Below are 27172 nucleotides of genomic sequence, written 5' to 3'. Positions count from 1 at the left end.
AACAGGATAGGTGCTCCCCACGACGAGCTGCTTGGCCAAATAAACCCTTTCCCCAGCAGCTACTGAAGCTGTGAGGATAACTCTTGCATCTCTAGAGGTGCAAGACGATAAGGCACCTTGGCGATAGGTGCGGCCCCCGGAACCAAATCGATACTGAACTCTACTTGCCTCACGGGAGGCACACCTGGCAACTCCTCAGGAAAGACATCCGGGAACTTACGCACTATCGGAACCTCCTTCACTGACCTCGGCCTCTCAGAATCAACCCGTGTATCCGACACGTATGCCACAAAACCCTTACAGCCCTGCTGTAGACACTGCCTCACCCTAGCGGCCGAACAAAATGCTGATCCAGAATGTGTACCCTCGCCGTACACCATAAGAACTCCCCCACTAGGGTTTTCTATGGACACCAGCTGTCGCTCGCAGTCGATAACCGCACCGAACCTGCTCAACCAGTCCATGCCCACAATGACACAGACATCACCCATCGCAATGGGAACCAAGTCAATCAAGAACTCAACACCGAAAATCTCGAATACGCATCTGCGGATCACCTCCGTGGCATATATCACCCTCTCGTCAGCTATCGAAACTCTCAGAGGTCGGCTCAGCGCCTCGCGACTAACACTGATATGCAGACTAAAAGCCAAAGATACAAAAGACCGACTCACACCCGAGTCGAATAACGCCAAGGCAGGTACAGAATTCACAAGAAAAGTACCTACGCATAACATAATATAAGCATAATATATCAACAACAAAATAAATACATGAAAGAATACATACCAGCCACGACATCAGGCGCTGCACGGACCTCCTCCACGGTCAACTGAAAGGCTCTCCCTCGTGCCCTCGGTGCCTCGGCCTTCACTGGCCGACTCTCAGTAGCTCTGATGGCGGCAGGGGTAGATCCCTGAGGTGCTCCCTGAGCTGATCCTCGCAACTGCGGACATTCCGCCTTCCGGTGTCCAGTCTGGTTGCAGTGAAAACACACTGCAAATCCCTTGGGGTAGTCCTTGGCCATATGTCACTCCTTGCTACATTTGTAGCAAGATCTAGCTCTACATACTCCATCATGACCCTTGCCCCACTTTCCACAAGTGCGGCCCCTCTGGCTCCCAGACTTGGGATCAGCGGGCTTGACTCGCTTGGCTGCCGGCTGGGACTGTGCCGATCGCTGATCCCTCCCCTGAGACTCCGCCTCCTCCCTGGCCTGAGTCTCTAGCTCAATCTCCCTCTTCCGGGCATTTGCCTGAAGCTCGGCAAATGTCCGGTATGAGGAGTTCGCCATGAACTCCCGAATGTATCTCCTCGAGATACTCAAATATCGGCTGACGCATGCCTGCTCAGTGGACACGTGCTCAAGGCAGAACATCGCCCTCTCGTGGAACATCCTGGTAATCACCGTAATAAACTTAGTACCTTGCTTGAGGGTCAGAAAATCCTGGGCCAAACGCTCCCTCTCCACCTGGGGAACGTACTCATCTCGGAACATGGCAGTGAACCTCTCCCAGGTCACTGCCGCAAGCTCAGCAGGCGAAAAGTGCGCTGTCACAAACTTCCACCAGTCCTTCGCTCCCAAGCAAAGCAGGTTCAGCGCGAACCGAACTCTTAAATGCTCAGGAGATGAGCAAGTGAAGAAACACCCCTCTATGTATGAAATCCATCTCATAGCCGCCACCGGGTCCTGGGTCCCATCAAACTCTGGTGGTTTTGTGTTGCTGAACTCCCGGAACAACAACGTATCACCACCCTGCGGCCTCGTAGCAGCAACAGCTATGGTGGCCGCCGCAACAGCAGCCTCAGAAAGAGCAGCATAACGCTCGTCGAAAGTCTCAATTAGTGTCATCTTAATAGATCCGAACATCTCTGGTATCTCTGCCCTGATGGCCGCAGCCACCTCCTCGTGGATGATCTGACGGATCTCCTCATCACTAGCCCCACTACCCTCTGGCATATGACGTGTCCTCACCATGATCAACCTCTGAAATACAACATACGATAAATTAGAATCCATTCGAGCATACTCACACTCAAGAACTCTTTCCTCCCTGATCCTTGGCATTCCGAAGGTTCTTATTTGAACTGTACACCGCTCCGGTGCCTTCAGTAGTACGGGCCCAATACTACTATCCGCACCGTTTCAGTATACACCCCAAATCCCCCTCTTCGGATTCCAAGTTCCAAGTACTCTATCACTCTCTAACAGATCTCTCACAAGCTCCTCGCTGCTACCTATTCACTCTCAAGCATCTCATAGCAGCTCACTTTCCCCTAGGCTAAGACATCAAAAATCAGGGCACTCTAGTCCTAATAAGAGTACCTAGCCTGATCTAGCAAGATAATACATCATATCAATCTCATAAACATATAATATAAGGGTATTTTGGGAAATCACCGTTCGGGCACTGACTGATCGTACACACGTTTCTGCTCTAAGTTTCTCTAAAAATCTTTTACTTCTTTTATAAAATCTGGTTCTCTTTTGAAAATATTTTCCAAATCCTTAGTTTGAGTTCAAATACCCCCGAAGGTGTACCCGAATCCCTCAAACCAAGGCTCTGATACCAACTTGTAACAACGTAAATTTCAAAAAAAAAATTTAAATTTTATAAAATCATAGTTCACTTAATATTCATAAAAACACCCATGTTTGAAATTCAACCCAAGTCATACAAAATCCCAAGATCTCATAATCATAAAATCCCGTGTGTGTGTACTGATCAAGCCGGCGCCTTCCCACGGTCGTCACTAGTACCTGAAACAAATAACACCAAACACTGTAAGCACAAAGCTTATTAAGTTCCCCAAAACACCACATATAACACATATTAGCTACTCGAGGCTATAACTCTGTGGGTCCGTGCACCCAAACTCTGTGAACCCTCAGGTTCTAACTCTGTAAACATGCACAACATAAATCACATCAAATTAATGCAGTACAACACATAACATACATAGCATACAAATACTCTGTCACATAACTCTGATTACCTACTCAAGGTAAAGTATAGTGAGAAGACTCACCTCGTGTATCTCGATAATCGCAAATCCCTAAATCACTCGTGCTCGATCCCTCGAGCTATAGTCCTCCTATATACAACATATATCTCAAATTAACACTTGCAAGACTAAGGTTGACTAACCCTACTAAGTCAACACTGGTCAACTCTGGTAAACGGTCAACAGTCAACTTTGATTGGACTCGGCGAGTGCACCAAAGCGACTCGACGAGTCTGCACACATTCATTGACTCCCTCGGATCCTCTCTTGGCACGTCGAGTACCTCCCTAGCTCGACGAGTTCCACCTGGCATGAATTGCGGGGCAACCACGACTCAACTTGCCGAGTCTCAAGAACAACTTGGCGAGTTCTGGTTTGACTCAACCCCATAAAGACTCTCCCTGACTCACTGGGTCATCCCCCAACCCGACGAGTCCACCCGTTGAACACTTCACGTGAAACCCCAACTCTACTCGCCGAGTCCCAAGAACAACTCAGCGAGTTCATGCCATGCACAAACTCTATTGACCTTCTAAGGTCAGATCTGCTTTCCCAAACCCTAGATCTAGCTTTCCCAAGCACATTCATCACGTAAAGTTACAATCTTGGTGCTTATGCAAAGGTCCAAAGGCCTTATTTGATGATATGGTCTCTAGAATGCTATTCTAAGCTCATGGCCTCGATTAACACTCATAAAGCATGAGGGAAAAAGGTCTCTGGACCTCTTTGGGTCCAGAGTTAAAGCACCAACACAAGAAGAGGCCAATTACTCCCATGGATCATTCCACAAAGAAACCCTAACTCTAAGATTCATATCAAGGAGTGAGAAAGGAACGAATGGTTACCTCAAATGAAGTCTCTGAGCTCAGAAATCACTGGATTAGCACCTTCTCTGGTCTCCTCTTGCCTTGATTCTCTTCTATGTGCAAAAACACCCACAAATAGTCAAGGATCTTCCTCTTCTCTCTCAGAAGACGCTCAAAGACTCTTTAGGGTTCTCTCTGGGGTTGGTGGCCGCAAATGACGACCATAAGCCCCCTTAAATAGGTCTCATACCCTAGAAATTAGGGTTTCATTAAACAGCATGGACTCGCCGAGTCCACTCCTTAGACTCACCGAGTCCAGGCGCGAACCCGCGTCCAAACCGCGATCCTACTCGGTGAGTTTGAGCTCTAACTCGCCGAGTCTCCTTACAAAATACCAAAATACAATAATAACTAATACCTGGGAATCCGGGCTGTTACAGATAGACTCTCATTCGAAAGTCATGTGGTGCGATTGTATGAGGCTATTAGTCTCTGCAACTGGTTGGAAATTTGGTATATCGGTTATTTGGTAGGTAAGTATGAGACCAGGGAGGTCTTGATTGCAGCAGGAATGTGTAATTATGGGACAACAAAATTAGCCTGAGGTGGTGCTAGTGTTTGGGACTCGTTTCAGGAGCCGCCTTGTAATTAAGTGATATGTTAAGTCACTTGCTGTACGAGTTAAATAATCTCAGAGTAATTGATTTGACGTTGTTGCGTAGCTCTCATCTGAGTCTAACCGTTTTAGGGAAGAGTCTTTTAATCGAAGGATTATCTAAGCCTTTTATCAAGTGAATAGTTTTCGGCAGCAATGAATGGTCAGTGATTCGGTTTCTAGTGGAAGCAACAAGATAATCAAGGGTTGGAAGTATTATGATCAATTTTGGAATGTTGTTGTAGGTGTGAGTGTTCTCTTAGTTCGTATTGGAATTGTAGTTGGGTTGTTCAAGTTTTCTGGTGTAGCTGGATGATAGTAAGAAGTGATTTCGAGGACAAAATTTGATTTAAGTGGGGGAGAGTTGTAACACCCAGTTTCGAATCGTTTCATTATTTGGGTTCGTGACCTGAAGATCAGTTATCATAAGGCTTTGAGCCTTGGGGGAAGAGAGATTTAGACCCTTTTGGATGTGGGTATTATAGATTAGGTGATCTGAGAGTTCGGTTGTGTTTCGAAGCCCAACGGTTTAACCGCAAGGTGTTAATTCATGCCTATTATGAATTTTGGATATCAGCTCAGGAAGTTTCAAGACAAAAGGGAAATGATAGAATTATAGAGCTTCTTACTACCTTTCCATGGATATAAAGAACGTCAAAATCGGAAGTTGAACAAAGAAGTTATGGCCATTGGAAGATATGTGGTTTTGGACCCTAGTCGAGTACACGGGGCGTACGCTATAAGTATGTTGGGCGTACTGGGTTGAAGATGATCGTAGGATTCACCCACGTACGCTAAGCGTACGCAAGGCAGGGACAAACCCTAATTTTTAGGGTTTGTGCCCTATTTAAACATCTTAAACCACCTTTGGACATTCTTTTAACCAACCTCCATCACCCTATACCCTAAAAACAAAACCCTAAGTGCCTCTTGTGAGTTTTGAGCTTGAAAGTGAGCTTGGGTGGTGTTTTAGTGAAAGAAGAAGAAAAAGAACTCTTGGTGGTTGCTTGGGAGTAGCTTGGGCTTGTAGATTCAGATTCATCATCATCTTTGCAAGCCATTTAAGGTAGAAAGTTCTCTACTTGATGACTCATCATGTTAGATCTAGTTTTGGAACCTTTTTTGTGCACTTCAGGTCTTTTGAGCTAAAGTTGAGCTTTTGATCTACTCCAGAAGCCATGTATATTAGATCTTAGCTCCATGGAGGTCCCTTGTTCATAAAAATGAAAAATTTATGAAAGGTATAGTGTTAAGAGCCTTATTAAGTTTCTTTTTAAGTGTTGGGTCCCATTAAGTTATGCATGGGTGTAAAGTTGCCAACTTTACATATTAAGACACCTTCTAGAATCAGATCTAAGAGTTTGGCATGTTGTCTTAACCAAATAAGTGCTTAATGGAGTGGATTGGTGATCCAGAGAGTTCGTTGGGAGTACCCAGCTGGTACGCTGCACGTATTGGCCCCGGAAGGAGTAAGCTAAGAGTACGAAGTGAGTATGCCCGCGTACTCAGCAGATGGACTTTTAGGCTTGACGTTCGTGGATAAGGCCATGCTTTGGACTTTTAGGGTTTGGGCCTTGTTGGGCTATTAGACTTTTTGATTTTGGGCTTTTGCTAGTATATTAGGCTTTCTTGGAATTAGGCCCATGATGGGTTTTGGGCCCAATTTAGAAGATTGTGACATATTGGGCTCTGGGATGCCATTTAGGAAGTTGGGCCTTATTGGGCTTTGGGATGCCATTTAGGAATTTGGGCCTTATTGGGCTTTTTATGCCAATAGATTTACTTTGGAATTAGGCTAAGTGAGGAAAGGGTCAAATCGACCTTTACCCTGAAGGTTGGACATCAAACTAGGATTTCAGTTATGGGTCGTGGACCAATTATTAATTAGATATTATTTGATGGTGCTAGAGTGGGATTTTTTAGATCAGCCATCCGAGCTTTTATCTGAGATATTCAGCGGCTTGAGGTGAGTGTACTCACTATACTATGGGTCGAAGGCACCAATGCCGACCCATTGTCTTATGTATTATAGGAAGACCAGGGGTGACCCTTGTCATTTGTATGAAAGACCCAGAGGTGGCTCATGGCAATTTTATATGCAAGACCAGGGATCGGACCCTGGTAGATAAGTAGATAGTTAGATATAGATTGTATGCTAGTTGTATGTGTGATGCTTGCATGGAAGACCAGGAGGTGGCTCTTGGCACTTGTCTGTAAGACCTAGGGTTTTGGCCCCCGATCTGACAAGGAAATACCATGATACGGCTCGTGTCATAATGGTGAGACTATTGTTGGCACATAGCATTCTCTATTGTATGTATGGTACATGGTATTTTTGGGAACTCACTATCCTTTGTGCTTATGATTTTCAGTTTTCTTTCAGGTACTTCCGGTTCGAAAGGGAAGGGCCCGACTTGATCGCAACGCATCCACCCATGTTTTTGCAATGTGATAATTTTGGGATTGTACTCTAATGATTGTTTTAATATGAAATACCTTTGAATGTTGAATAAAAGGATAATTGATGTTTTGGTTGAATTAAAAATAAAATGTTTCCCTTATAAATTTTGGGACGTTACAACCACCACCGGTCACCACTACCACCACCACTAGTCACCATTTCTAACGAACTCAAAGAAATCTCAAGAACTATAAGATTTGCTAAACCTCCGTAATGCCCCGATTCTAAGGTATTGATTTTTGGTTATAAGATTTTCATGATTTCAAGGTCTACTCGACGAGTTGGTTGCCCTGACTCGTCGAGTAGCAAAGGGTTGGTCCGCGTGTTTAAGTCACCTACTCGCCGGGTCCAAGAAGGGACTCGACGAGTAGGAGCTGGAGGATGAAACCCTAATTTCCCGGGTTTTGCACCCTATTTAAAGGATCATTGGCCTACTCAACCTCCCCTTACAGTCTCTAGATAATCCATAAACCATAATTCATGTGAGTGTGCTCCATTTGTGTATTTTTAAGCTTTGGAAGAGGATTTTTGGAGAGAAGAACTTGGAGAGCAAGTTTCTAGAAGTAAGGAACGTGTGGGATATGGAATCTACCTCAGTTGGCATCCTTTGGAAGGTATCAAGTCGTGATCTTGACCTCATTTCATTCTAGATCTCTTTTGCGTAAATTTAGGGCTTTTCTAGCATATTAGGAAGCTTTTCTTATGTATGAGTTAAGATCTGAAGTTGCAACTTCATATATGAACTCTCTTGGGTCTAAGTCCATAAAGCTTCCCGCTTTTGCATGGATGAGACTCTCCTTAGGTGCAAACCTCCATTTCAATCTTGGATTTGTCATTTGAAGCCTTTAGAGCCTTGCATGCATGTAAAGTTTGCAATTTTACGTGATAAACATGCCTTGGGGAAATGGATCTGCAATATGGAACCTTATCATGGCTTAAAATGCATTTAAATGGATGAAGGACTGAAGGGACTCGACGAGTTGCATGCTCAACTCGGCAAGTCCGATGAAGATTGTCATGGGCTCGGTGAGTCAGTAGAGAGACTCAATGAGTCAGGTAGGGTTTCCCGACCTTTGGACACACATGAACTCGGCGAGTTGCAGGAAAAATCGACGAGTTGACCAAGGAGTTTACGGCCGCAAAATTAGGAACTCGACGAGTCACTCAAGTGACTCGGCGAGTTGGAGAGTCATGCAAGGAAATCGGCGAGTGGTTGGTAGTACTCGACGAGTTGAGGTCAACATGGACTGTTGACCTTTCCATTTGACTTTGAATTTGACCAAGGGTTGATTATTGGACTTCTGTGGCATTTTGAGAATATATGAGCATGGTTGTGTGGTGAATATAGGTGGTGGAGTTTGTAGCGGTGGTCCGAGAGTTTGAGCTTACCTTTCGAGTCGATAGTTGCAAGGTGAGTTACCTCACTATACTAAGGGGTCTAAGGCACCAAGGCTGGCCCATTGGATATAATATCCTAGCATTTGGTAGTATGTTGAGTATGATTCAGTGTTGCATGTTAGTTTCTATGCCAGTTAGGTAGATCTGTAGGACTACTTGTAGTATTGTGTGATTATCTATATGTGCATTAGTTGCGTTATATGTCGACATACTATGTGGGATGGGTTGAGGTGATATTGCTCCGTGCGGTAACCAACAAACCCGGGAGCATTCCAGATATAAGCTAATGGAGACTCGTACTGTGGGCTCGGTGGCAATCCAGATGTGAGTTGTGGGCCCGGAAGGCAATCCAGACTCACACTGTGGGCCCAGGGGTAATCCAATCTGTAAAGTTGTGGACCTAGTACATGCGGTTATTTGTAGATGTGTTATGTGCAGTGTATTGGTATTTTGGGGAACTCAATAAGCTTTTGGGCCTACAGTTTCAGTTTATTGTTTCAGGTACATCAGGGGATCGCGAAAAAGCAAAGGCGTGATCGTACAACTCCACATGTTTTATTTATGTGTCTGGGAAAACTCTGATATTTATTATTTTGAAAAACAAACTTTGTAATGACAAATGGTTTTAAATGTTTTGAAAAAGTTTAAATTTGTCATGATTTTTATTGGTGTTACAAGTTGGTATCAGAGCCTTAGTTTGAGTGAATTGGAGGAACATTCGTGTGAATCCAGTCTCAAATCAAGGAAAGATTTTCAAATAAATTGTAAATGGTTTTCAAAATAAGTAAAGGAGGATACAGGGTGTACGATCAGCCGGAGCCAGTAAGTAGACCCCAAAATACTATACCGTTATTTGATTATGTAATATGTTAGAACAACATGCTAGTACTAGGCTAGGGATCTTCAGGAATTGCATGATAGAATTGCTTGATTACATGATGTCTGCTAGCTTAGGGTTTCCTTTATATGAGTTTAACATCGTTACTGTAGTTGTTTAGGGTATGCATCACGATTATACATTATTAAGATCTTATAGCATGAATGTTTGATTTGGCCTTATGTTCTATTCTTGTCTGATTGGGGACTTAGGGTAGGATCAAATATTCGAAAGTCTATAGGGTCCAACGTTGTGTGAGGCTGGTAGGTCAGTTGTGAGACAGTTAGCCTTCCTCTAGGAGTGGGGTTGAGTGACTGCCAGGTGTATGTATATTGTTAGGGTGTTGTGGTGATACTTGAGACAAATATGGGTAGGTGTGGAAGGTAGTATGGGCTCATACTACTGAAAGCACATGACCCATACACGTAACAAGGAAGTCACAACCCCTAGGTTTTAGTTGGAAGTTGGTCCCCGGTTATTATGTGGATTATCTGATATCTTTTGGTATGTTTTCAAAATGGTGATGACGAGATGCTTTTGATGGGTTTTGAGCATTCTAACACTTCCTAAGTGTACATGCAACCCTAATAAACCTTGGATCTATGTTTGTCTAAGATACATGCAAATAATTAATTTTCCAAGGTTTATATCCTAACTAGCATGGCATGGGGAACATGAATCAAATAAAGCTAGAGGAAATACTTACCTTGTAGTTGTAGTTGATTGCTTGGAGTTTTAGAGCCTAGCACCAATAGTGTGGATGCTTCAAATGGAAATCACAAATCACCACAAACTTGGAACTTTGAGAGAATAGTCACTACTATCTTGAAATTTTCCCTCACCTCAACAAGTGTCAACTAGTATCATTTCAAGAACCAAGACCTCCTTTATATAGTGTGGTGGATTAAGGTTACATCCATGTAAACCCTAATACCCATGTCTCTTCATTTCCATGAGCTCCATGGGTTAAAGCTCCATGGAGTATCCATGGACTTTTCCATGCAAGCCTAGCCCATTCCAAATAAGCACAAGCCCACACTATATAAATATAGAAGCCCGTATTTAATTAGTAATATCTTTGATCTCTAAATTAATCCTAGATTAATTATAGATCACTACTAATTAAATAATATGATCTTATATTAATATATTAGAACTTATAATATATTAATAAATCATAACTTGTACTATTCTCAAATATTATCCATAATCTGTTCGGGTGAAGTGCAACCCAAATGGACCATGTCGGGTCGGGTCAAGTACATACCAAATATAGTTGTGGACTTAGACACTATATCCAACAACTTTGTAACTGGATTTGGGTCAGGATTAGGATCAGGAGACAGAGGCCAAGAGGGGCCAACAGAACCTGAGACTGTGGTGCAGATGGGGACAGAGGAGCTAGATGCCAGGATTCGAGAGATCCTACATGATGAGGTTGCTGCTATGTTCTAGGCACAGCTACCGGAGATGTTTGGGTCTATTAAGACTATCATGGTCGAGTATTTCGATGAGCGTTATGCATCCCTTGCAGAGACGGCTGTCGCTGCAGCTGTATCGGTTGTAACAATGGCAGGGGAGGAGGTGTTAGTCGGGGTTTCCAGTACAGGGACTTCGATAAAATGAAGCCCCCTAATTTTGATGGGACTCAGGACCCCATCAAGGCCATGAGGTGGGTTTCTGACATGGAGGGGTGTTTCTTTACTTGCTCGTGTCCTACTGACCAGAAGGTCATGTGTGCCTTGAACCTGCTGAGGTCCGGGGCCAAGGATTGGTGGAGATTGACGATTGGGTCGTACACTGATGATCAGAGAGTTGCTGTTACTTAGGAGAATTTCAGGGATATGTTTCGCGCCCGATACATTCCATGGATTGAGCGGGAACGATTGGCTCATTAGTTTTTAAGTTTCAGACAGGATGGGGAGTCGGTGACGGAGATCACCCATATGTTCACAGAGAGGGTGATGTTCTGCCTAGAGTTTGCATCCGAGCAGGCTCAGATGACTCGTTATGTGAGCATACTCAAGAAGGACATCCGTCAGTTTGTTGCCACACAGCGATGTGATACTCTTCTGGAGTTGCAGGAGGCCGCTAGGCGGTGTGAGTTGGTGATTGAGCTGCAGTGGAGGGAGCAGCGGCAGGCCCCGACACAGTCGTAGCCGGCACCGAAGCGGTCTAAGACCGTTGATTCCAGGACCGGGAGTCAGCAGATTCACGCTTGTGGAAAGTGCGGCAAGGGTCATTCTAGGGTTTGTCGAGCTGGTAGTGGGTGCCACAGGTGTGGCAAGGAGGGGAATTATGCGCGAAGGATTGTCGCCAGGCCGCCCCGGTTCTGAGTATGAGGTTATGTTATCACTGTGATCAGGTTGGCCACGTAAAGGCCAATTGTCCATTGTTTGCCGCCAAGTTGGCGCAGGCACCAATGCCGGCTACATTGAAGATCACGGATGGGAGACCAGTTAGGGCGGAGCCTCCAAAGGCTCAGGTTCGCGCCTTCCAACTTACAGTCGAGGAGGCCAGGGCAACACCTGATGTAGTTGCTGGTATGTTTCTATCCTCTATTTCTTTTATTATATCTGTTTTATGCTTATTCGTTGTACCTGTGATTAGGTACATTTTTAGTGGACTCCTTGTCTGCTTTGGTTTTATTTAACTCGGGGGCGATTCGGTTGTTTGTATCTTAGACTTTTAGTAAGGAGTTCAATGTGCCGGTACGCGAGCTAGAGTGTCCGTTGTGAGTCTCTGTCGCCAACAAACATGGGGTTTCTGCTTCTTCGGTATACCGAGGATGTGAGTTGAAGATCTTCGAGGTATCCTTCCCGATAGCCTTGATTCTGATTCCCATGGGGGAGGTGTGGGTGATTGTAGGGATGGGCTGGCTTAGTCAATTCAGTGCCATGATTAGTTGCGAGGGTCAGTGGGTGGTAGTTCGAACCCCAAGTGGGGGAGAACAAATTGTATATGGCGAGGGCACTAGAGTGGGATCAGATTTTTGTTCAACTGCCAGGGCTCGGTAGTATATTCAACATTGGTGTGCAGGTTATCTAGCGTATGTGGTGGATACACGGGTCAGGGATCAGACTCTAGTTTCAGAGGTTCCAATGGTTAGAGAGTTTGTTGACGTGTTTCCGGCGGAGTTACCGGGAATACCTCCGGGGAGGTAGGTCGAGTCCTGAATCGACCTGGTGCCGGGTGCGGCCCCTATCGCCAAGGTGTCGTGTCGACTGGCGCCACCCAAGATGTAGGAGCTATCGTCACAGCTGTAGGAACTGTTGGGCAAGCAGTTCATTCGACCGAGAAGTTCTCCATGGGGATCACCGATCCTCTTCGTCAGGAAGAAGGACGGTTCGCACCAAGTGTGTATTGATTATAGGGTGTTGAACAAGTTAACAGTTAAGAACCGTTATCCACTCCCGAGGATAGACGATCTCTTTGATCAGTTACAGGGTGCATCTTAGTTCTCCAAGATTGATTTGAGGTCGGGGTATCATCAGGTCCGGGTCAGAGATGAGGACGTGGAGAAGACCGCGTTCCAGACTCGTTATGGTCATTACGAGTTCGTGGTGATGCCATTTGGACTAACCAACACACCAGCAATATTCATGGACCTAATGAATCGGGTCTGCAGACCGATGCTTGATCGCGTGGTCATAGTGTTTATTGATGATATCTTGGTGTATTCCAAGACCTGAGAGCAGCATGGGGAGCACCTTAGGGAGTTGTTAGGAGTTTTGAGACGAGAACGACTGTATGGCAAGTTCTCGAAGTGTGAGTTTTGGTTGAGAGAGGTCCAGTTTCTCAGACATCTCGTTAACCAGGAGGGGATTTTGGTCGACCCGACCAAAATCGAGGCAGTCATGCAGTGGGAGGTGTTGAAATCTCCCTCAAATATCAGGAGTTTTCTGGGATTGGCAGGGTACTACCAGAGATTCATAAGGGATTTATCCAAGATTGCAGTACCCCTCACTCGTCCAACGAGGAAGTGGGTGGATTTCCAGTGGGGCCTTGAGCAGTAGAGGGCATTTGAGACCCTCCAACAATGTTTGTGCGAGGCTCCAGTTTTGACTCTCCCGGAGGGAGTTGAGGATTTTGTGGTGTTTTGTGATGCATCCATCACAGTTTGGGGGCGATCCTCATGCAGAGAGGACGGGTCATAGCTTACGCATCGCAACAGTTGAAGCCGCATGAGACGAGATACCCTATGCATGATCTGGAGTTGGGAGCGGTGGTATTCGACCTCAAGATATGGAGACATTACCTATATGGGGTCCATTGTACCATATACACTGATCACAAGAGCTTGAGACACATCATGGATCAGTCGAACCTGAACATGAGGCAGCACAGGTGGCTGGATGTAGTCAAGGACTACGATTGCAAGATCCTTTACCACCCTGGTAAAGTGAATGTGGTGGCGGGTGCTTTGAGCCGAAAGTCAGCTGGGTCTTCCACCCCAACAATATGTATGAGGAAAGCGGTAGATTCTCCGCTTGTGAACTTGATCAGGGATGCTCAGGTTGAGGGAATGCGACCGAAGAACTGTAAAATAGAGAGGATCAAGGGTGAGAACACCCGGTTTATGCAGGATAGCCGAGGATTATTGACCCAATGCGGTCGGGTATGTGTTCCGATGTCTGGTGAGGTCAGACAGACCGTCATGGAGGAGGCTCATAAGCCTCACTTCTCTATTCATCCCAGGGCCACCAAGATGTACCGAGACCTAAGTTTGAGTTACTAGTGGCCATGTATGAAGCGAGAAATTGCTTGGTATGTCGAGAGGTGCTTGACCTGTAGGATGGTCAAGGCCGAGCATCAGAGGCCGCATGGTATGCCGTAGCCCCTAGAGATTACCATGTGGAAATGGGAACAGAACACGATGGACTTCATTACCAAGCTGCCAAGGACGGCGAAGTGATTTGATGCTATATGGGTCATCGTAGATTGATTGACCAAGAGTGCCCATTTCTTAGCGATATGGGAGAGTTCGTCGGCCGAGAAGTTGGCCGACATGTACGTTTGCGAGATCGTTGCTTGCCATGGGGTTTCGGTATCCATTGTATCCGAACGAGATGTTAGATTTACCTCCCATTTCTGGCAGAAGTTCCACGAGGAACTGGGCACGCGGTTGCACTTTAGCACAATATTTCATCCGCAAACCTATGGTAAGAGCGAGCAGACCATTATATTGAGGGCGTATGTCATAGACTTAGGTGGGAGTTGGGATTCCCACCTACCCCTTGTGTAGTTCGCCTATAACAACTATCATTCTAGCATTGGCGTTCCGCCTTTTGAGCTGTTGTATGGGAGGAGATGTCGCACCCCGGTTTGTTGGGGTGAAGTTGAACATAGGGTGATGGGACAGACAGAGGTAGTCTTGCAGATTACCGAGAAGATTTAGCAGATTAGACAGCGACTGCAGACCACTCAGAGTCGGCGGAAGAATTACGCTGACAAATGCCAATCTAAGTTAGAGTTCCAGGTTTGAGACATGGTACTCCTGAAGGTCTCGCCCTGGAAGGGTGTTATTCGCTTTAGGAAGCGGGGGAAATTGGGTCCCCCGATATACTGGGCCGTTCAAGATCGTTGCTAGTGTTGGCAAGGTGGCATACAGGTTAGAGCTATCGGATGAGCTCAGCCGGATCCACAACACCTTTCACGTTTTGAAATTGTGGAAGTGCATTCTGGATGAGGAGGCGGTAGTATCATTGGATGACATTCAGGTCGATGAGCGCCTGAATTATATTGAGAGGCCCATCGCCATTCTGGAGAAGAAGGTAAAGATTCTACGGAACAAAGAGATACCTTTGGTAAAGGTACAGTGGGAGCACCGATGGGGGTCCGAGTGGACGTGGGATCTGGAATCTACCTCATTTGGTATCCTTTGGAAGTTATCAAGTCGTGATCTTGACCTCATTTCATTCTAGATCTCTTTTGGGTGAATTTAAGGGCTTTTCTAGCATATTAGGAAGCTTTTCTTATGTATGAGCTAAGATCTGAATTTTCAACTTTAGATCTGAACTCTCTTGGATCTCTAAGTCCATAAAGCTTCCAGCTTTTCAAGGATGAGACTCTCCTTAGGTGCAAACCTCCATTTCAAGCTTGGATTTGTCATTTGAAGCCTTTAGAGCCTTGCATGCACGTAAAGTTTACAACTTTACGTGATAAACATGCCTTGGGGAATTAGATCTGCAATATGGAACCTTATCATGGCTTAAAAAGCATCTAAATGGATGAAGGACTAAAGGGACTTGGCGAGTTGCATGGTTAACTCGACGACTCCGATGAAGATTGTCATGGGCTGGTCGAGTCAGTAGAGAGACTCAGCGAGTCAGCTAGGGTTTTTCGACCTTTGGACAGGCATGAACTCGGAGAGTTGCAGGGAAAATCGACGAGTTGGCCAAGTAGTTTACAGCCGTAGAAATTAGGCACTCGACGAGTCACTCAAGTGACTCGGCGAGTTGGCGAGTCATGCAAGGAACACGGCGAGTGGTTGGTTGTACTCGATGAGCTAAGGTCAACATGAACTGTTGACCTTGCCAGTTGACTTTGACTTTGACCAAGGGTTGATTATTGGACTTCTAGGGCAATTTTGGGAATTTATGAGCATGGTTGTGTGGTGAATATAGGTGGTGGAGTTTGTAGCGGTGGTCCGAGAGTTTGAGCTTACCTTTCGAGTCGACAATTGCGAGGTGAGTTACCTCACTATACTAAGGGGTCTAAGGCACCAAGGCCGGCCCATTGGATATGATATCCTAGCAGTTGGTAGTATGTTAAGTATGAGTCAGTGTTGCATGTTAGTTGCTATGCCAGTTAGGTAGATCTGTAGGACTACCTGTAGTATTGTGTGATCGTCTGTATGTACATTAGTTGTGTTATATGTCGACGTATTATGTGGGATGGGTCGAGGTGATATTGCTCCGTGCAGTAACCAACAAACCCGGGAGCATTCCAGATACGAGCTAAGGGAGACTCGTACTGTGGGCTCGGTGGCAATCCAGATGTGAGCTGTAGGCCCGGAAGGGAATCCAGACTCACACTGTGGGCCCAATACATGCGGTTATTTGTATATGTATTATGTGTAGTGTATCGGTATTTTGGGGAACTCTCTAAGCTTTTGGGCTTACAATTTCAGTTTATTGTTTCAGGTACATCAGGGGATCACGACAAAGCAAAGGCGTGGTCGTACAGCTTCTCATGTGTTATTTATGTGTTTGGGAAAACTCTGTTATTTATTATTTTTAAAAACAAACTTTGTAATGACAAATGGTTTTAAATGTTTTGAAAAAGTTTGAATTTGGCATGATTTTTATGGGTGTTACACCCTCACCATCTATTTATCTTCCTAATTAATACACACATACAAAAATGAAATAGATAAAGATCTGAAAACCATTTCCAGATGAAGATTTGAACCAGATTCAACACAAACACAACATACAAGCATCATATTATTTTCCCACAATTAATTTTGTGTTCATCTTATACATAAAATTCAGAAATCAAGGAAAGAAATGTCAGAAATAAACAATGGTTTAAGATCTGGACACCTGTGCCACTCAATCTCAATGGTCGAAATTATAGATGATGGAGAAACAAAGTAGTCATGGCCAACGTTGTAGAATAAGGGAGACCCAAAGTAGCTCGGTAATCGGAGTTGCATAAGGAGGGAGAAACATAGAAGTTGTTGATGGATTGTAGAGGATCTGTTCGTCGGATCGACAACAGCTAGTTCAAACGATTTTCTTCTCCTTCAATTTTCCAGTGGCAATTAGGGTTCGTCCTTTACAAGATCGACATCGTACAAGGTCGAGTTGCAGCAGATATGTTTGTCAAATGGGCGGCGATGTTAAGGTTTCAGAAAATGAGGAAGACAACGCTAGAGGATTTACTGAAAACCCTAATGGTAAAGAACAAGTTGGTGGAGGCAACGTTGAATTGTGGTGGCGGCAACTAATTAACAGCGAAAATGGAAAAGTTAGTGACGACTTCTGTTGAGAATGGTGGTGATTTTCGATGGAGAAGACGAACTGAGAAGGTGACGACGATTTGATGTTGGTTTACGGCGAGAGTGGTGGTGATTTCCGACGGTCCGGTGGTGTCCGGCGGGATAGGAAAGAAAGAGAAATGTGGGTTATTAGGTGGAAGGTTTAATTTCTTTTTATTTTTTTTAATTCTAAAAATAATTAAATAAATACAAGAAATAGAAAAAGAAAATGATAAGAGCAAAATAATACTTTCATAATTACCAATAACCAAAATTACAATAAAATTTTTATTTTGGATTTAATGGTGCAACTCCAAAACTTTTTATACCAAAGTCCTAATTTGACCAACCAGGACAAAAATTTTCAATTTTGTCATTTTATTATTATTTTTAAATGATAATTTTTGTTAGTTTTTAATCTATTACAGTGAGTTAATCAACAATTTCGATGATAACTTAATTAGTTATGCTTCTTATGAATTATGAGTCATCCGTCTTTTATAAGTAAAATATTAAGAACAATTGTAAAATAATCTTTTTTCTCATTTTAATAAATATTGCATTCTTGATGATCAATTTTATAACATTATTAATAATATAGTACTAACGTGGTATATCAGTTTACAGATTGATAATAGATAATGTTAACTCGCAATCCCGACATTCGTTAAATTATTTTGATAATAGAAGAACATCGCCACCTGGTTTTAGTAGTTGTCTTCCGCCCCTCTTTGAGAGATAACAATTAAATCAGTTTGTGCCTATAAACTATGGGCGTGTTCGGCATGGAGCGTTTGGAAGTGTTTGAGAGCTTCTAGTTTCTAGCGTTTGACAAAACGCTCCATTTTGAACAAAAAATCTCGTTCGGCACTACAAGTTCTTAGCATTTAATTTAAACAAAACGCTCCAAATTCAAATGCTACTTCATGTAGCGTTTAACAAAATACTACAAGCTACCCGCTACCAGCTAATTTTGCCGACAACGCCCTATCATATTTTTTTTCAAATATAATATAAAACAAAATTCCAAGCCAAGTCAACTATTCTTAGTTCTAGATGACCTAGTTTTTTTCAACAAAATATACACTCTCCATGCCACAAGTGTTGGCGCATAGTGAAATGACACGGTAGAGTACAACATAAAATTTTAAAAATATCCACAGATTAAATTTAACAAAGTCTTCACATGCAAGTATGTAACCTAATCATTATATGCTAGGAGAGGGCCGGGGACATGTCTCATATTTTATGGATCGTATATACTTTTTAAATCGTATTAAGATAATTATATTAACGATATACAGAAATCTAAACAAGTCCTTTATTGTATTATACTGACATAATTTATTGGACATGTTGACTACGAAACCAATTTATCAGTAATTGTTGTATTCAGAATATGAACCCAATGCTGACCATGATAAGTCCTCACTCATAGTCATATCATCCCAAGAAGAGTGAAAGCCAAAATTGTGGTATAAATCCGAGGGCGTTGTGTTCTGATCAACTGGCGACATAATGTCCACTAAAAATGGATCGGACCAAAAGTCTCCACTCAGTTCATAATCATAAGTTTGTAGCGTAACATCACTTGGAATATGATAATTTGAGCTACTATAAGTGCTAGAAGAACCTTGAGGGGCTTCATTAGGTTTGATGGTTTCATCGTGATTAATGTTTTCTAACACCTGAGTTTGTTCATCTTCAACTCGTTTTTTCAAATGCGTGTTCCAACGGTTTTTTATTTCGTTGTCACTCCTTCCCGGCAACTGAGCAGCTATAACAGTCCATCTATTGATCAATATTACAAATTAAAGCAACAATTCTATTTAGCAACATTTAATATTCGAAAAACTTGTAATGGTATTGCATTATATAACTTACTTGTTGCCAAGCTGTTTATGCAATCTCACAATGATCTCATCGTCTTCTTTTGTAAAATTTCCATGTTTGATGTTTGGGCGAAGATAATTCATCCATCGCAACCTACAACTCTTCCCACTTCTAGATAAACCTTAAAAAAAATCAATGAACAATAAGTAATTAATTAAGTGATGAAAAATGGAAATATATTTGCGTATTTTGAGAACTTTGGAAGTGGCTAGCTAGCTTATAGTGTACCAGCAAACTTCGGAAGTAAAGTCCAGTTCCAGTGGCCATATCTTTGGATATAAGCTCGTAACTTGTCGTCTTCTTCTTTACTCCATGCACCTTTCTTGATTATATTTTTGTCTAAAGTTAAAGTGGTGTTCTCCATCTTCTTGTCTTAAAACTCTAAATCTCTATGTTTTTGGTTCCAAATACACATGCATTCATATATACAACTAGCTACGTATAACGTGCTCATATGGAATATTTCTTTCATTACAGATATTATTAATTTAAAACATAAACTTTCTTTTTTTGTAGAGTAATTATAAGATTTGACCATTCACTAGTTACACATTACCAAAAATAGAAATGTTAATTAGTAGATGGAAAGTTAACATTCTAATTCTAATGTGGCGGGCGCCGGGCCGGCGGCTGAAGCTAGAAGATATGTAGTACTCCCAACTTAAGGGCTTTTCCTATGTTAATTAGTCACGGGCCTAAAATTAATGAAAAATTGAAAACCAACCGGCGGTGGCCATCATATATAAAAAGAAAAGATAAATATTAAAAAAAAAAAGGAATATGAATTTCTTGGTTGTTTTTGGTTTTTTTAACAATAATTGTTGGTGATTTATTATCATAAATGTAATGGAATTACTTTGTTGACCAAAAGTGATTTTAAGAAATAATAAACAAGTAAGAAAGATGTGGAGCACATACTTATTTAAGTTTGATCAAGTTTCAAAGTACACTGTCATTTAGGGTCAAAGCGCTGAACGAACAAGGGTCTTCGATTTGAAAGTGATAATAATAATTCTCAAAATTTCCAAGCCTTTCTATACCAAAATTTCTAACAATAATGGCGACAATTATACAAAGATTTTTATTAGATTGGGCCCATTTTAAGTTATTATTTCTTGTGAAATACTAAGGTCTTGTTTGATTTTTCTGAGGCAAAATGTTTGCAGTCTGCGGACCACATCTGTAGACCTCTACAATAGAAGAGGTGGACCAAACGGCTGCAGTCTTGAAAAAGAAGATTGTTTGTTTTTTTAACATTTGCGGGCTACTAAAATAAGCTGAAATCTAAATAAACTGATTTTTTTAAACTTCAAAGGGATTTTTTAATATTTTTATGACTTTGTTATAAACAATTAACGAATCTAGATCAACTTTTATGTATTATTGTATAAAAAATAAAAATGGTACGAATTAACGTATATATTTGATAAAAACCAACAACTTTGGTTGCAAAGTTATAACTAAATATTATAACTAGTGATCAAAGAATTTGATACATAAATGGATGAAAATAAACTTCGATTTTTTCAATTAAATCCACTAAAAATGTACCATAAATATTTTCTCGAGAAATTGACGATATTGTGTTAAAATTTGGCAAAAAAATATAAGAATATATTATGATTTTTTTTCATATTTATATAAACAGCTTCAACTACTATTATTGTAATAAATCTTTATTTATAAATTTGTCAAAAATATCATGTTTGTATCGTCAAATGTTTTTTTTTTTTTTTTTTTTTAAGTTTTGTAATTTTTTTTTTCAAATTGCTTATCATTAATAAAGTTGGAAAAACTATAAATTAATAAAAAAAACTTAAAAAAAAAATAAAGATACATATGTTTTTTTAGGATAGAAGACTCTGGTCCACATCTGCATCAAGAAGAGGGCGCGCAGACATTTTTAGGTGTGCAGTCTTCAAAAAAACAAACAGTCTGCGAAGGCTAATGTCTGCGTGTGGTATGCTCGACGCAAACAGAAGAGGTCACACAGATTTGCAGACAAAAAACAAACACTACTTAAGTCTGCGGGTTCTCAAACAAATTTTTTCAAGCAACAGAATGACAAGATTTTCACATTGAAGATTACAAAAACAATCGGGAGTCCGGGACCCTACCCATCAACCATGTGTTGAACATCTTTGGGACCATATATATAAAATGATGTTGCCAACCTTTCTACTTTTGAAAGGAATGCTCCTACATGGCATTGGATGTCCTCACATCTCGTATGAAATTTGAATCTAAATAAAATCGAATTCAAAGTTTAGACAATATTAATGATATCACCGGTTAAAACCATAAGATTTTATTGGGTCGATTTAATCGGATTCTTTAACTTTTCAAAATTATCCGTAACAAAATCAAATAAGATATAGTTTTATCGGTTTTGATTATTTAGTTTCATTTTATTCGATTCCATTTACCGGTTAAAACCAATAAAGTTTCACTTACACAACATATTAAAGTTTTATTTATATTTTTTAGTTTGTGTAATATGTAATGATGGAACCTTGCTCTTGATGAGACCTCGCTTCTATCTCTGGGATGGGACCTTCTTGGTTGCCTGGTTGTATCTGCAAGATCATAAAGAACAAAGGCCGTCAACCGCTTCCCGGGAGAACGCTCCGACGGTCAAGTTAGGATGGCTTTAGGGTTTGTGTTTGTTCTTTCTAGATCGGTTGAGGAGCTTACCTCGCTGGTATGAGAATGCGTCCTTTTATACCTAGTCCATACCAGACATGATCGCTTTTTTGGGGAGACAGGATCAGAGGAGCTAATTGGAGGGTCATGCGTCTTCCACTATCAGAGCGCTCTCATTGGCTTTGACGGTAATGCTCTGATCCCGCTTTTTGTCTCCTGGTCGTACTTTTGTCTTGGAGCGAAGAGCGTCACTTGGCGGACGCGAGCCTTTCGCCTGGGCGTTCCGCTCCCGGGGGCGCCAGTGGGCGCTGAGCCTGCTGGGCTGGATCTGGCTGGTGTGCCCGGTTCTAGGGCTTGGATGCAACTCTGCTGTGCTGCCCTAGGCACGCCATCAAGTCCCCCAGTCTAGTAGCCGTAGCGTTGCAGCGCTAGTTACGGCGTTTTGGACTTAACTGAATGACGCGTGCTCGTTTTTCTTTATCCGTCGTTCCGTTTTTAATGGTGACGTGACTGTTGGCAGTTACATCATCACATCATTTATTTAAATATCCCGCCTCTTCTTCTTTTTTAAGAGGGTCTTTGGATAGTTTCTTTTGCTTCCTCTGTTCTTCTTTTCTCTTTGTGTTCATTCTTCTTTCTCTCTTATGGCTAATCTTCCTGGGATCGTCCCTTCTTCTGCCGAGTACCAAAAATTAGAGGTCATGTATGGCTTATCCTCCTTAGAAGGTGTGGAATTTCCCTCTACTGGCTCTAGTATCTCTTCTCCCCCCCCTGGAAAAATTGGGGTTTTCCAAAAAACCCTAGATGCTGGCATACAATTGCCTCTAACAGATTTCCAAGAGGAGGTTCTTCAAAAGGATGGTTGCAGTCTTCAGATGTTGACCCCTAACACTGTTAACAAAGTGGTTGCCTTCGAGATGATCTGTAGAGCCAATGGATATGTTCTCGACTATTTCGTTTTCAAGTTCTTTTTCCGGTTCTGCCTTACCAGTGACAAGTGTACTTTTTCGGCCCGGCGAGGGGACCTGTCCAGAAAAATTTAAGTGGTGGTAAAAGTGGGGAGGCGGGTGCTAGTTTGCTGTCTGTCGGGCCTGTGATTAGCGTAAGTGATGCTCTCTTATCCTTTGCTAGTATGGATCACGCAGGTCTGTTGGGTCTGGGAGAGGTGGGTATTAATGGTTTGCGAGAGTTGTGTTCTTTTGGTTCAGAGGGCACTCCTGAGGATGCTACGAGTTGTGAAATGGTGCTTGTGGGTGATATTGGTGTGTGAGGGAATGGTAAAGATTGTGGTGCTAGTGGTGATGGTCAAGTGCTGGAGATGGCGATGTTGATGAGGTGGCAGATGATAGGGAAGTTTTTGATGGGTTGGCTGGGAAAGTGAGTGCGGATGATGTTGTGAAGGGGGCTGTGGTTGGTGATAAGTCTATTGATGATGGTTCGAAGCTGTAATATTTCCTTGTTTTTTTTTTGTCTATGTGCTTTGCATTGCAATGATTGAATTGCCCAGAACAATGTTTTTTCTTGTATGTGTTTGATATGCACTAAGCATTATCTATTATCTCCTTTTGTGTTTTGTGCTTGGCTTATTCGTTTATTGCCTATTGCTCAAGATGTGCCAAATATTTTGCCTTGTTTGTTATTATTGACACGCTAAGTGTTCACATTGAGTGCGCTTAGCACTCATCATTCAATCGTTGGAGATTATTACACTAAGTATGAGAAATCAGCAATTGCATTACTATTTAACCGTGGGTTTTTTTTAAATACACTGAGTATTAAGCTCATGTCGGTTATGCATGAAATTTTATATATGTCGAGTACTAAACTCATGCCTTTAAATATAGGAATACACTGAGTATCAATTCTCATGTCACTTAGCATGGATAAATGTACTCTAAGTACTTCTAAGGTTCCATATACTCAATGGGATATCAACCAACTAGAGTTACATCTTTCCTCTTCCTTAGAAAAAACATTTCTTTAGGTTCCTAGCATTCCATGTTCTTGGAATGGGTCTTCCTTCCATCATCTCTAACACATATGCCCTATTCCTGTTTGCCTCTATGACCCTGTATGGGCCTTCCCACATTGGGCCTAGCTTTCCCTAGGGTTGTGCCCGACTGGCCTCATTTTTCCTCAACACATACTCACCCACTTTGAAGGCCTTCTCCTTTACCCTTTGATTGTAATACCTTTCTGTTGCATGTTTATACGCATCTTGGCGTACTCCCGATTCTTCGCGCTTCTCCTCTAGGATATCTAAGTTTATCCTCAGGCCTTGTACGTTGCTTTCCTTATCTTGTTTGGCCACCCTTAGCGTATTCACTGCCACTTCCATGGGGAGCATGGCTTCAGTCCCATATATCAAGCTGAAAGGGGTTTCCCTTGTGCTTTTCCGTGGTGTAGTCTTGTATGACCATAACACCATTGGTATCTCCTCCGCCCAATTCCATTTTGCTTTGCCCAACCTCTTTTTGATCCCATTGACATTGGTTTAGTTGGATACCTCCGTCTGACCGTTCGCTTGGGGGTGTGCCACCGATGTGAAGCGTTGGCTTATCCCTTTGCCAGTGCACCATTCTCTGAACGGGTTCTCAGCGAATTGCAAGCCATTGTCACTGATGAGAACCCTAGGTGTTCCAAATCTTGTCATGATATTTTTCCACAAAAATTTTATCATGTGCCTCCTAGATATGCATGCCAATGGTTCGGCTTCAATCCACTTTGTGAAGTAATCCACGGCTACCACCATATACTTCAGCTTCCCTGGTGCTTCTAGGAATGGACTCACTATGTCTATGCCCCACTGGTAGAAAGGCCATGGGCTGGATATGTTGCTTAGCGGCGCCGGGGGTTCCGCCTGGACTGGGGCGTAAGATTGACACTCCCCAGATTTCTTGGTTACTTCTACTGCATCTTGATGTATCGTTGGCTAGTATACCCCCATTCGTAGCACCTTTCCTGTCAAAGCCCTCGCTCCTTCGTGTGCACCTACCTGACCTGACTGTGCTTCCTGCAATATCTCTCTCCCCTTGGCTTGATCTAAGCATTTTAGCCATGGATACGTGAACCCTTTCTTGTACAACTCCCCGTTCACCATTGCGTATGAGGGCACCTTTATACGTATTTTTCTAGCTTCATCATGGTCGTCCGGCAACACCCCTATTTGGAGGTATACCCGGAACAGCGTCATCCAAGTGGGGCCTGCGGGGGTCAGGATGTTCACCTGCTGTTCATCAATGCTTCTCTCCCGGAGCACCTCCACTAAAACTTTCTTTGACAGTTGGTCGAAACAAGTGGACGCTAGCTTGCTCAAAGAGTCTGCCCTCTTATTCTCACTTCTGGGTATCTGCTTGATTGTAAATTGGCCGAATGATCCTATCAGTTGATTTACCATCTTTACATACCTTCCCATTCTTTGGTCTCTCACCTCAAAACTCCCATTGACTTGGTTCGCTGCTAACCTTGAGTCGGTTAGTGCTGTTACAACTTTCGCACCCATCTGTTTGGCGAGTCGCAATCCTGCGAGTAGTGCCTCATACTCCGCCTCGTTGTTCGATGTATGGAAGTCAAAGCGGAGGGCGTAGGTTACCTCTTCTCCTTCTGGACTAGTCAGGATCAGCCCCGCCCCTGAACCTTCCCTGCTGGACGCTCCGTCCATACAGGGTCCATGAACTATCGCTGGTAGGGGCCTCTTCAACTACCCACACCTTTTCTTTCGCCGGATTCCCTCTGTCGGGAATTTCTAGTAAGAAGTCAGCCAACGCCTGCCCTTTGATACTTTTTCTTGGGCGGTAGTTTATGTCATGCTCTCCCAGTTCAATTGCCCACTTGGCTAGCCGACCCGATGTCTCCGGCTTAAGCAAGATCTGTTTAATGGGGTAGCTTGTGAGTACCTCGATTTGATGTGCCTGGAAGTATCGCCTTAATCGTCTCGCAGCATAAATAAGTGCCAGCACCAATTTTTCCAGCGTGGGATAATTGAGTTCTGGTCCTTGCAGCGCTCTGCTAACAAAGTATATCGGTCTCTGCTCTCCTTCCCTTTCCACAGCCAGTATCGATGATATCGCTTCACTTGACGTCGATAGATACACTTGTAATGGATCTCCCGGAATGGGGGTTGCCAGGGTCGGCAGCTCGTGCAGTGCCTCCTTGATTCTCTGGAGCGCTTTTTCAGCTTCATTCATCCATTGGAAATTGTTTTTCTCGATGCATCCCTTTAAGGTGTGGAACAGTGGCATAGCCTTGTCGGTAGATTTTGAGATGAACCTACTTAGAGCTGTGAGCTTCCCATTCAGACCTTGTGCATCTCTAAGAGAGTTTGGTGTTGGCATCTCGATGAACTCGTCGACCTTGACCGGGCTGGGTTGGACGCCTTGTCTAGTAACATAGTAACCCAAGAATTGCCCCTCTTCCACTCCAAACGTGCATTTGGCTGGGTTTAGTTTCATCTTAGCTACCTCTAATGTTTTGAAAGTCTCTTCAATGTCTTGCAGCATTTTTTCTTCATTTGGGCTCTTGATCACCATATCATCTACATATACCTCAATATTCCTTCCAATTTTCTTGGCGAATATCGAGTCAACTAGCCGTTGGTATGTTGCCCCTACATTCTTTAACCCGAAAGGCATTTTGGTGTAGCAGAACGTGCCATGGTCTGTATAGAAGGCTGTTTTCTCTTCGTCTTCTTTGCTCATCAATATCTGGTGATACCCTTTGTATGCGTCCAAGAAGCATTTTAGCTTGTATCCCTATAGCGACTCTACTTTCTGATCGATTTTCGGGAGTGGGTAGCAATCATTAGGGCATGCCTTGTTTAGATCAGAAAAGTCGATGCACATGCGCCACGACCCATCCTGCTTACAGACCATAACTAGGTTTGCGATCCATGTTGGGAACGTCGCCTCCCTCACTATTCCGGCATCCGCTAGCTTAGACACTTCTGCATTGATCGCCTTTTACGGTCTCCTCCTTGTACCTTTTTCTTCTGCTTAGCCTTTTTTACCCCCGGTTTGATCATCAGCTTATGTTCGATGACCTTCCTTTCTACCCCCACCATATCCGTGGGGGTCCAAGCAAATACATGTTTGTAGCGTTTGAGCAGGTCAATCAGTTCTCTTCTTATGTGGCTTGGGAGGTTGCTTCCAACATCGATCGGCTGATCGGGATATCCCTCATTGATTACCTCCTTCCCTTTTGCCAGATTGCCCCTGGGCCTCTTGGGCCCTTTGGTTATTTCTACTGGTTTCATAATCGTATAGCGCCGCAATTCTTTGGACGGAGTGTCCAGAATCGTGGCTTCGCCCTTTGGTGTGTCGAATTTCATGATCCCATGCATGGTTGAAGGTACGGCCCCTAGCTTCAAGAGGGCGGTCCTTCCCAAGATGATGTTGTGTTCCGACGAGTGCTGAATGACCACAAAGTCTATCAGGGCGGTCTTCTTCCGCTG

General features: G+C 43.1%; 1 protein-coding gene across 1 annotated transcript; it reads right to left on the bottom strand.

Moving 5' to 3' along the window:
• Positions 1-18563: 18563 nt before the first annotated feature.
• Positions 18564-26613, bottom strand: LOC145029916 (transcription factor MYB15-like). Its single transcript, XM_078978359.1, has 4 exons — positions 26592-26613; positions 19309-19419; positions 19072-19201; positions 18564-18978 (listed from the first exon to the last, which is right to left on the bottom strand). The coding sequence occupies exons 1-4, from the start codon at positions 26611-26613 to the stop codon at positions 18564-18566; spliced, it is 678 nt and encodes a 225-aa protein (XP_078834485.1).
• Between the last annotated feature and the right edge of the window lie 559 nt (positions 26614-27172).

This window comes from Lactuca saligna, chromosome 2 (genome assembly GCF_052625555.1).
Source record: "Lactuca saligna cultivar CGN05327 chromosome 2, ASM5262555v1, whole genome shotgun sequence".
Lineage (NCBI taxonomy): Eukaryota > Viridiplantae > Streptophyta > Magnoliopsida > Asterales > Asteraceae > Lactuca > Lactuca saligna.
Note: the sequence above shows the minus strand (reverse complement) of the source record. Positions and strands in the feature narration are given on the sequence as shown.